Genomic DNA, 12,643 nt, shown 5'->3' with positions numbered 1-12,643 from the left:
ATGTGATGGATTTTCCGTGGATGAATCCAGTCTGTTGTGGCGAGATCAAATTTGGAATTATTTTCTGTAGTCTATCTGCCAGGATTTTTGTAAAAATTTTAAAATCCGAATTTAATAACGAGATAGGTCTATATCCTTCAACCCGAGTGTGGTCTTTACCTGGTTTTGGGAGAACAATAACCACCGCCTCGTTGAACCGGTCTGGTAAGTGGCCCGATTCAACTATATTATTAAATAACTCGCTCAAATGGGTAGCTATATGTGTTCCTAGGATCTTATAATGTTCATTGCAGAACCCGTCTGGGCCTGGTGCTTTAGAAAGTTTAAGTTTAGTCAAAGTCTGTAAAATTTCTGAGGGTGTAATAGGGGAGTTGATGGTTTCTCTCTCTTCTACCGTGAGCGCCGGGGCAAGGTGGCTTTTAAGGAAATCCCCACTCCCTCCTCCTTCTCCCACCTCTGATTTATATAACTCGCCGAAAAAGGAACGGAATTCATCCACTATCTCTTCATTATTAGTTAAGGTACGACCATTGCGTTGTTGTATTTTACATATTTTCGTTGCTTTCCTGTATGGCCTTGTAAGAGACGCTAGCAATTTCCCCGGTTTGTTACCCCATTTAAAATATTTTTGTTTTTGATAGTCCAAGTTGAACATAGCCATCTCATGGGCCAGAGTGTCCGCCTCCTCCTTTGCCTTCAAAAATTTTTCTTTTGTCAGTGGGGAATTATTCAGTTTAAAATCTTTGTAAGCTTGGGTAACTAATTTTTGTGTTTCCATTGCTCTTTTCATAATTTCTTTTCTTTTATGACTGACATAAGAGATAATTTTACCCCTCAGCACGGCCTTAGAGGCCATCCAAAACAAGTGTGCGTCATCACAGTGGATTTGATTATTGTTTTTATATTCTCCCCAAGACATCTGCAAATATTTTTTAAAATCATCTGATTGGTATAGGTAAGAAGGGAAGCGCCACCTCCTCTCCTGATGAACTGGAAATGTTAGTTTAGATTGGAACGTCACCGGGGCATGATCTGAAATATGAATAGTTTGTATATTAGACTGTGTTACTAGGGGCACCAATGACTCATGTAATAACCAGCAATCTATCCTGGCGTGTGAATCATGTACGTGGGAATAGTGAGAATAGTCCCTCTCCAAGGGGTGTTGCAGTCTCCATATGTCAATCAAATCAAAGTGGTCTATTAATGATTGAATACTGCTCCCCTGCACCGGTCGATAGGTATCTTTAGGGTTGGATCTATCCATGGAGATGTCTGCTACCTCGTTAAAGTCGCCTCCCATGATCACCCTTGATGTATCCCACCCTGCCAACCTCTCTCTCAGTTTAACCTGAAACTGAACCTCAGGTGTGTTTGGGGCATAAATATTGACCAAACTAAAACACATTCCCTCAATTATAATTTTAACCAGAAGAAATTTGCCCAGAGGGTCTTCTAAGGTATCAAGTATCTCATAATTGAGGCCATTGTATATCAATATAGCTACTCCTCGTTGTTTTTTTGTATATGAAGCCTCGGCACAAAGTGTGTATTTCCTACTTAATAGAGAGGGGTGGTTACCCCTGATCCAATGTGTTTCTTGGAGAAAAATGATGTGGAATTTTTGTTTTTGTAAATAATTTAGGACCTTTTTCCTCTTAACTGGGGAGTTCAGACCATTGACATTCCATGAGCACCATTGTAAGGAGCGGATAGTGGTATCTTTAGTGCCTGCTTGGTCTGTCATTAACCTATCCCCTTTCGGGTGACCACCAGACCCACCTGCAGAAGCTGTAAGTGAGATCCCCACCCATCCCAGCGAGTGAGCGCGAGACCTCCCAGAACCTGAGAATTAAGTATACGCAAGCAAAGTCCCTCCCCCCCTCCCAACTCCCCCCCCCAAATAAACTTTATAACTATAACAGAGACACTCAACCTAAGAGTGAGCATAACATAGAAAATAAACATGCCGTCTGAGGGCAAAAGAGTAATGGCATAAACACGACATCACTTAATAATGACAAATTAGAGCAGCTCTTCCTATTCAGGGTTTGTCAGAGTTAGAATGAGCCCGGGGTGTATCCTGAAGAAATTCCAGAGCCTTTTCTGGGTCACTAAAGGACCGATTTTTACCCTCCATGACAAAGCGCAGAATCGAGGGATATTGCAGGCTAAAGCGAATGTTTTTATCCACCAAGATTTTACAAGCAGGGTTGAAAGCTTTACGTTTGGTCGCCATTGCGGCCGAGTAATCTTGGAACAAAAGTAGTTTGTGGTTCTCAAACAGCAAGGTGCGTTGTTTCCTAAATGCTGCCAAGATGCGAGTTTTATCTTGGAAATCCAGGATTTTAAAGATGACTGGACGTGGTCTATCACCCTCTCCTCCCCTCGGGGGTCCCAACCTGTGTGCTCTCTCAACAGCCATTACACCCGAAGCTGGTAGCACCCCAAGAGCTTTAGGCAGCCACTCAGATGTAATTTTGACTAGCTCCGAGGGAGGGATAGACTCTGGGAGGCCTATAAGTCTCAGATTATTACGGCGAGACCTATTTTCAAGGTCATCTACTTTGTCCAGAAGATCTGAAATAACCTTTTCTTTGTTATCTAATTTGTCTTTGAGGGTCGTGGTAGAGTCCTCCAGGTCTGAAATTCTTTGTTCCACTTCTGCTATGCGTGCGCCCTGGGAGTTAACTTGTGAAAGTATTGTGTCCAATGAAGTTTGAAAAGCTGCCAAGCGATTGTCTATCTCAGGCATCAGCCGTTCTATGATAGCAGTTGCAATGGACTGTGGGTTTTCTATATTGATATCGTCTTTTTGTGACAAAGGCGATGCGCCTGCTTGGTTACGTGTGGAGCTTCTGCCAGACTTGGCATTTTTACCCACAAATTTGTCCATGATGAGATGGATGCCTAAGGTAGTTAGTAAAGTTGTCAGTGGTGTCGTTATGCGTAGCAATTACATCCGGGGACGAATTTGGATATCTTTTAGATTATTGCCCTGAGTGGGCTTTCACTCATGACTTTGCATGAATTATACCAGAAGAGTTAAAGGTGCCTCTCACAAAGATGTGGTATATACACTTCAGACAATATAAAGCTGTGGCTTGAGCCAGTACAGAGCCCCAGCAGTGAAGTTGTGCAAAGATCCCAGCAGACTGTAACCAATACCAGGTGTGCTTTCTGTAAGTTCGTAGAAATGTCTCTCCCCACACTTCACACCCCCGCCGGTGTTATGATTATCTAGGATCAAAGATGCTACTCTCCTTCTCCTATACTGGCATTATGTCCTCCAGTGGGTCTCCAAGGAAGTATTGCTCGCAATGTATAGGGCTAAACTATGACTTGCAATCGTCTCCCACTTCCTCAGTGCCTGAGTATTGTGAGTGTCTCCTGTGCCTCACACCCTGTCACAGCGGCGGCAGTAGCTGCCTGATTTCTCTCTCCCCTCCAGCGCTGTGCGGCAGTAGTGATATCCTGCACGCTGTTTGGCAAGATGGCGCCGGCTCACCTCCTTCTTCCCGCGCAGGTCTTCTCGCACGACTGTGACGCCGCTTACCAGCCCGGGGTATATCGGATTCTCACCGGCGTCTCCCGCTCTCCTCCTCTCAGCGGCGATCAACGCTGTCACATGCAGAGCGCTCCCTCTCCTCCGGTTCCTTTACTGCATCCGGCCACTGATTGCCAGAAAGGAGCGGCACCGCGTGTTATTAGGTATGTGGTGCTGCCTGCACCTGATGACTCCCGGGGAGTCCGGAGAGCCGGGACCACAAAGGGTATCCCTTGTCCGGTCCCTATCCTGGGCTCAATATGAGAAACGGGCGTTAAAGGAGATGTTCTGCGCCCTCAGTCCAGGAGCTCTGATAAAAAGCGGCCATTCACAAGCTCCGCCTCCCGGAAGTCCAAATCTATTTTTCTTACTGTGTCTCTTAGCAGTTGAGAGCTGTACACAAGAATAACAAGCCTGTTCTGGGTAATACTAATATCTAAAGTAGCTTTAATTTGTATTCAAATATTTAAATATTTGATGTGTCTCTAAAAAAACAAAGATCCCGTGATTTATGACGTTACAAAAGATCAGGGGCTTTCATTACAGGTGGAGTATGTGATTCTGTCAGCTAAATAAGAAAGGATTCTTTACAGTTAGAGCAGTCAGTCTGTGGAATGCCCGACCATAGGAGGTAGTGATGGCAGACACTATGACCGCTTTTTAAAAACGGCTGGATAATTTTATCATGACAAATGGAATCGTGGGTTATAAATAATCTAACAACAAATATTTAACTTGATGGACCTAAGTTTTTTTTTTCAACCTATGTAATTATCTAACTATGATATGTGAAACTACAATGAAAAAAAACACCCTGTGCGTCTGAGTGATTCAACAGTGGTCAAAAAAATGTATGTTTGGGTTTTTAACAAGATGGCTGTGATGAGTTCCTCTAATGGGTGTTATTCGTTGTCCATTTGTTGCTAATAAACTCTTGTGTTAAACCCCCCCCACAAAACGCTTGATGACGCAATAGGTGCCATGACAAATTGTAAGACTTTACACAAATCAAGACAAGTCTAGTCTCCCAAACTGAGAACATGCTGACATAGATAAAAGCATATCCCATAGTAATGTCCAATAATAAAAACAATCTTTATAAATGCTGTGTACTGTATGTGCACAAAAAAGCATTAACATTACTTTAAAATTAAAATGAACAGTTCAAAGGGTGACGTTTCATAACAAAGTTGTCATACGTTCCTACCCTGCAATACAGAGACACCGAAATGATCTTCCATGGCTCAAAAGTAACAAGAAATATTAAACACTTATCATTCACAATGAGTACATTAGATAATTGTACTGAATAACCAGAGCAGCGAACTAACACTTTGTTATTAGTATTAGCTCCATTCAATATACAGCAGTTAAGTACTGCAGAACAGCTTCTATTCTTTTCCATTGGAGCTGTTCTGCAGGACCCAGGAGCGACCACTACACATTCAATAGATCTGTGCTGTGCAGCCCGTTCCATGTGTTTACTTCCAGCTGCCACCAGAGCTTGTAACAGCTGATCAGTAGGCATGCTGGGTGTCGCACTACCAATGATATATTGATGACTTGTCTTTTTGATATGTGATCAATACATTATGAATGAACAATCCTTTAAAGTTTAGAAAAGGTGTGGACAGGAAAGTTCATTAAACCCCATATGTATCACTACTTGAGCAGCTTCCTTGGGAATAATTTGAAGAAATCAGCAAAAAGACGTATAAAAGTAACAAAAAGTAAAACAGCATAGTCACACCCAGTAGAACAAATGCAGGATCCATGTGTCAAATACCTGTTCCATTGTTAGAACATGGAGATGAGTGGGAACGACACAACAGTGCTTGTGGACTCAGAAAAATGAGCTGTTGTGCAATGGAATTAAAGGATATGGACAACTATATATATTTTTTAAGTAAAAGTATGAATTTTTAACTGAATCATTTTAAAATAGGGTTTCATTAAAAATTTTGGACCATTTAGCCTCAACACCATCTATGTATCACAGTACATAGCAGACTGTGTAATGAATAAACAGTCAAATCGATCAGTGAGCTTATTCTGACGACACTATTTGTAGGTCATATCTCTCCTTCCCAAACCATATTCTGATTTATTACCTATTAATTATGCATTTACATTTTTATATTTGTTTCTTACCAGAATTCTTCATAGATGGACTCGGCTCCCTTCATGTAGGCTCCTGTGATGACGTTGTGGTTGACCATGCCTCCAAATTACACTTTCCATGGTCCAAGACAAAAACTGACAAAGAATATTCTAAATTCCGTTATCCTGACTCTTTGCCCGGGCAAAATATTAATCATGAGCTCTTTTACTTTAAGAATCGCCTCAAATGCATGACGGGGAACTGAACAGTCTGAAAAGTCATGGCGGACGAATACTTAAAGTTTGCCTGCGATCTTGATTAAAGTGGCCAGTCCTAATATGTGTTATATGCTGCGTTCAAAATCAGCGATACTTCTGGAGAAAATATGGAAGGAGGAAGAACACACATATATTACTTGAAAATTAAGGGATATTTTGTTTAAAGTTTCTGCAGTCAAGCAGATGGTACAGTAGAACTGATCAAGTACCTGGACATGTGACTTTCATCAAGTAAAAATGACGTTAATTAAAGTTTTATTTCATATCACAAACATTATGTATACATATATGTATGTATATCGATATCTATGGAGATATATAAATATATTGATACATGTATAATGGGGTTGCGGTAAAGACATTTCAGGAGACGCTGTGGCTGCCCTGTTGTCTTCTTCTGCGGGACAGAAGCACATCATGTGCTAAGTCCACACACAAAGTACGTCCTCATGCTGGCACTGGCCAGAGTGAGGACATAGTCTTTTATTCCACGAGTTGCAGCATTCAGTAGTGAACTCTATGTGCTCGTGCTCGCTGAGCAAGAAAAAATTAAAGGGCTGTCAAAACACAGCTGCCGGCCCAAGCACTTTGGTCCTGGGGTCCAGAGAAAGTCATGTTTACAGCCCGCGTACCTGAGGTTCCCCACCCCTGTTCTAAAGAGACAACTTGAGAATACTCATTTAAGGGGGTTCTGCAGGAGAATATTAAGGTACGGTATATTTATTTAATAGAGAATCCCCCAACTTCTTGAGTCTAATCTTGACACTTCTGCTTGCAGGTAGGGAGCAGCGCTCGTGCATACACCTCTCTTATTACAACTGCTGGAAAGTAGAGCAGTGCCGTCGCCCATGGAAGCTTGTCATTTTCTATGCTAGTGTAGAATATTAAACCTAATAATTGCAATGGATAACGGCAGAATTTTTGTTTCTTTTAGCAGTTTTACTCAGTAACCAAAATTATTCTACAGTCTTTGCAGTTTAGTGGTGTTCATTCATTTACAATAGTTAACTTTGTTCATTCGAGGTAGTCAACGATTCATGCAACACTGTACAAGGGAGACAATTCACATTTTTTTAGGTGGTTGTGTATTTTATATATTTTTATTATTTGCAAGATGTAAGGTTTATCATTGTTCATATTTCTGTGGATATTTGTATTTTTTATTGTTAACTTATTTTAAGATTTTTTTTATTAAATCATTTTAATGCCAAAGTTGTGAAGTTTGATTTGTTGTAAAATTAATTATAGTGTGATGGATAGGATACTTTAAAGAATCATTGTGCAACTCCTTACCGCTGTAATTGACAGCACATGCAGCATAGCTTCCACTGATGATGAAATTCCAGTGCCGTAACACTTACACTATGTTCCAAATTATTATGCAAATGATATTTTTCTCTGATTTTCCTAAATGGTCGGTGCAAATGACAGTCAGTCTAATAAAAGTAATCACCCGTTAGAGTATACATCGAATTTTATTGAAGAAACCTCCCAATGATAACAGTATAATATCCAAAATGAATAAAAACTTAAAATGCACTGTTCCAAATTATTAGGCACAGTAGAATTTCTAAACATTTGATATTTTTTAAAGAACTGAAAATGCTCATTTGTGTAATTTGCAGCATTAGGAGGTCACATTCACTGAACAAAAAGCTATTTAACTCCAAAACATCCTAACAGGCCAAGTTACATGTTAACATAGGACACTTCTCTGATATCACCTTCACAATTCTTGCATCCATTGAACTTGTAAGTTTTTGGAGAGTTTCTGCTTGTATTTCTTTGCATGAAGTCAGAATAGCCTCCCAGAGCTGCTCTGCTGTTTTGATGTGAACTGCCTCCCACCCTCATAGATCTTTTGCTTGATGATACTCCATAGGGTTGAGGACAGGGGAAGATGGTGGCCACACCATGAGTTTATCTCCTTTTATGCCCATAGCAGCTAATGACTCAGAGGGATTCTTTGCAGCATGAGATGGTGCATTGTTATGCATGAAGATGATTTTGCTCCTGAAGGCACATTTCTGCTTTTTATACCATGGAGGAAAGTTGTCAGTCAGAAACTCTATATACTTTGCAGAGGTCATTTTCACACCTTCAGGAACCTTAAAGAGGCATACCAGCTGTTTCTCCATGATTCCGGCCCAAAACATGACTCCTCCACCTCCTTGCTGTTGTTGCAGCCTTGTTGGGACATGATGGCCATCCAGCAACCATCCAGTACTCCATCTATCTGGACCATCCGGGGTTGCTCAACACTTATCAGTAAACAAGAATGTTTGGAAATTAGTCTTCATGTATGTGTGGGCCCAATGCAACCAATTCTGCTTGTGAACACTGTTTAAGGGTGGCCGAATAGTAGGTTTATGCACCACAGCAAGCCTTTGAAGGAGCCTACACCTTGAGGTTCGAGGGACTCCAGAGGCATCAGCAGCTTCAAATATCTGTTTGCTGCTTTGTAATGGCTTTTTAGCAGCTGCTCTCTTAATCCGATGAACTTGCCTTTCAGAAATCTTCCTCATTATGCCTTTATCAGCACAAACACATCTGTGCTCAGATACAGCCACAAATTTCTTAACAGTACAATGATCACACTTAAGTTTTCGGGAAATTTCTAATGTTTTCATCCCTTCACCAAGGCATTGCACTATTTGATGCTTTTCAGCAGCAGAGAGATCCTTTTTCTTTCCCATGTTACTTGAAAACTGTGACCTGCTTAATAATGTGGAACATCATTTTTAAGTAGTTTTCCTTTAATTAGAATCACCTGGAAAACTAATTATCCCATGTGTTTAAGATTGATTTCAGTGATCCATTGAGCCCTGAGACACAATACCATCCATGAGTTTATTTGAAAAACAAAACAATTAAATCTTTATCACACCTAAATCCAATTTGCATAATAATTTGGAACACAGTGTATAGGGTAAACTATACCCTTTTCATTTATACAGTAAATGCAAGGCCCTATGCAGTTAGTGCAGGGTACCTCTCACCATTAACAGTCTGATCTGTGGATAGCCTGGTATAGAAAGGCTGAGCACAATATAACTTGTATTTTGTTCAATGAGAATCCAAGTGCTTGTATGTATATTGAGTCTAGTGGCGGTCCAACCAGTGATTGATATGCTTACAAAGCTTGGAACTTCAAAAAATAAAATATAAGGTTGATTGAAACTTTCCCACCAAAATGTCTATTAATCTGATCTACTCCTTCTGCTCTACAGCATCTTACATGCAGATCAGATACCATATTCAACATGTTAGGTTACCTTCAAGAAATTATTTATTTTTCCCACTTATATAACACAATTAATCCAACAGCACTTTACAGACATTATTATCACTGTCCCCATTGGGGCTCACAATCTAGATTCCACATCAGTATGTCTTTTGAGTGTGGAAGGAAACCCATGGAAGCATAGAGGAGAACATACAAACTCCTTGTAGATATTGTTCTTGGTGGGATTTGAACCCAGGACCCAGGGCTGCAAAACAACAATGCTAACCACTGAGCCACCGTGATTGAATGGAGAGAAAAAAATCTCTTGAGCAGTGCACTTCATTACTTTACCTATATCAATACCAAAAACAACACTCTTCAATGTAATTTTTACCCACTATAGCTCCTGTACTCACACTTCTGCAATTTTGGTCTCCTCTCTTCCTAAGAGAATTTCTCAGAAGAGCATTGCAGTCCGCTTATAGCAATTCATTTATTGTCCTCCCAGATCAGCAGATAATAATAATCTTTATTTTTATATAGCGCTAACATATTCCGCAGCGCTTTACAGGTTGCACACATTATCATTACTGTCCCCGTTGGGGCTCACAATCTAAATTCCCTATCAGTATGTCTTTGGAATGTGGGAGGAAACCGGAGTACCCAGAGGAAACGCACGCAAACACGGAGAGAACATACAAACTCTTTGCAGATGTTGTCCTTGGTGGGATTTGAACCAGCGCTCCAGGACTACCAGCGCTGCAAGGCTGCTGTGCTAACCACTGCGCCACCGTGCTGCCCATATAATCATCTTTCACACACAACTACAGCCATATCTATCTATTGAATATCTATTATCTATCTATCTACCGTATATACTCGAGTATAAGCCGAGACCCCTAATTTTGCCACAAAAAACTGGGAAAATTTATTGACTCAAGTATAAGCCTAGGGTGGGAAATGCAGCAGCTACTGGTAAATTTCAAACATAAAAATAGATACCAATAAAAGTAAAATTAATTGAGACATCAGTAGGCTAAGTGTTTTTGAATATCCATATTGAATCAGGAGCCCCATATAATGCTCCATACAGTTCATGATGGGCCCCATAAGATGCTCCATATTAACATATACCCCATATAATGCTGCATAAAGGTTGATTGCCCCATAAGATGCTCCATAGAATATTATGCTCAATATAATGCTGCACAAAGGTTGATTGCCCCATAAGATGTTCAATAGAATAATATGCCCCATATGCTGCTCCATAAAGTTTGATGGCCCCATAAGATGCTGCCTAGAATATTATGCCCCATATAATGCTCCATAAAGGTTGATGGCCCCATAAGATGCTCCATAGAATAATATGCCCCATATGCTGCTGCTGCGATTAAAAAAAATAAGACATACTCATCTGTCATCGCTGGATGCCGAGTGACGGGGGCCTGAGCAGGCAGGGACACTGGTGTGCTATGGTGGCCAGGTGCTGAAGTTGCCGCTGGCTCAGGACACCGACACTTGCGATATTCATCTGTTCCCATTCCACCGCCACGCGCCGCTCTCTTCCGTGTCTCTGCAGTGACTGTTCAGGCAGAAGATGCACACTAGCCACGTCATCGCCCCCTCTGACCTTATCGTCACAGCCAGAGGATGCGGAAGACACTGCGTGGCAGTGGAACAGGTACAGGTGAATATCACATGGCTCACCCTCCCCCGTCATACTCACCCCCTCCTGGCGTGGTCTCTCTGCATGTCCCTGCTTCTCCGATGGTCTCCGGTGCGCGCCGGCAGCTTGTTCCTGTGTTCAGCGGTCACATGTACCGCTCATTAAAGTAATGAATATACGCTCCATGCCTATGGGAGTGGAGTCGCGACCATATTAATTACTTTAATGAGCGGTACCACGTGACCGCTGAAAACAGGAAGAGCTGCAGGTGCTAGAGACCATCGGAGAAGCAGGGAAGTGCAGATACCACGCCGGGACCAGGTGAGTATGATGTGACAGCCACCACTCCTGCAGCTCCCTCTCCACCGCCGACCCCCTGGAATAATGACTCGAGTATAAGCCGAGAGGGACACTTTTAGCCTAAAAAATGGGCTGAAAATCTCGGCTTATACTCGAGTATATAAGGTATTTATCTATCTATCTTCTCTATCTATCTCCTCTATCTATCACATATCTGTCGCATATCTATTTATCTATCTACAGGTGCTTCTCAAAAAAATTACATAATCAAAAAGTTAATTTATACTCATATATTATATAGAGTAATTACAAGCAAAGTGATCTATTTCAAGTGTTTATTTCTGCTAATGTTGATGATTATGGCTTACAGCTAGGGATGAGTGAGTAGTGAAGTATTCGGACTCACTATACTCATACCAAGTATACTGTAACACGCAGGTATTCGGTGCGAGTAGCGAGTCCAATGTTAGTCAATGGAAAATGCGAGTAATTGTCTGCTGGACACTACAATGCGGTCTGGGGGCTGAGGAAAAGCTAAAAAAGGTGTAAATATTAAAAAAATTTATGCTGTAAACAAATTTATACAACATGAGGGCACCTGGTCAGGGGCTGCACGAGTGGTATTACACCACTGCTTCTCTAGAATGTACAAACACTATTTGAAGTCCTGTAGTTTTTTGCCAGCAGAGCGGGACTCGTACGCCACTTACGCAGTACCAGTGATATATCAGAAGTGCCGTAAGAGCGAGTGATGATGGAGACGATCTTCTGACAGCTAAGTGTGTAAGTGGTGTAAGGAGAGCGATCTGCCCTTAGGGGCTGAGTGATGGTTAACGCAGGAAGAAGCCATCCATCATCATCATCACAAGGGATTCACAATTATAAAGCTTGGACTACTGTCCTTGTTGTTCCACTGCCACTGCCCAATGTGCAGGCATAGACATAGTGTCTTCAAAACATTAGCCCTAGGGGCTGTATCATGGTTGACGCAGGAAGGAGGCCTCAAGAGCCAGACAATTATGAAAGTAGACTACTAGCACAGTAGTTCCACTGCCCAATGTGCAGGCATAGACATAGTGTCTCCAAAAATTAGCCCAAGGGGCTGTATCATAGTTGATGAAGGAAGCAGGGCAGGTCTGAAAGGCCAATCAATTATGAAGTTAGGACTACTAGCACAGTAGTTGCAGTGCCCAGTGTCCAGGCATAGACATAGTGTCTCAAAAAATTAGCCCAAGGGACGGTATCATAGTTGATGAAGAAAGCAGGGCAGGCAAATATGAAGCTAGGACTACTAGCACAGTAGTTGCAGTACCCAGTGTCTAGGCACAGCCATAGTGTCTCCAAAAATTAGCCCAAGGGGCTGTATCATAGTTGATGAAGGAAGCAAGGCAGGTCTGAAGGGCCAAACAATTATGAAGCTAGGAGTCGGACTATTAGCACAGTAGTTGCAGTGCCCAGTGACCAGGCATATCCATAGTGTCTCCAAAAATTAGCCCAAGAGGCATGATACAATGGTTGATGAAGG

The 12,643-nt window shown here is 41.7% G+C and overlaps 1 protein-coding gene across 2 annotated transcripts in view; it reads left to right on the top strand.

The window, feature by feature from the left end:
• The window catches only part of B4GALNT1 (beta-1,4-N-acetyl-galactosaminyltransferase 1), a 245,953-nt gene extending 238,815 nt beyond the window's left edge, over positions 1–7,138 (top strand). For both annotated transcript variants that reach the window (XM_077297769.1, XM_077297770.1), the window contains exon 11: positions 5,702–7,138. In XM_077297769.1, coding sequence (XP_077153884.1) covers positions 5,702–5,913 — 212 coding nt within the window. In that variant the 3' untranslated portion in view covers positions 5,914–7,138. The remainder of the gene's footprint in view (positions 1–5,701) is intronic.
• Positions 7,139–12,643: the final 5,505 nt, after the last annotated feature.

This window comes from Ranitomeya variabilis, chromosome 3 (genome assembly GCF_051348905.1).
Source record: "Ranitomeya variabilis isolate aRanVar5 chromosome 3, aRanVar5.hap1, whole genome shotgun sequence".
Taxonomy (NCBI): domain Eukaryota; kingdom Metazoa; phylum Chordata; class Amphibia; order Anura; family Dendrobatidae; genus Ranitomeya; species Ranitomeya variabilis.
This window is presented reverse-complemented; position numbering and strand designations above follow the sequence as displayed.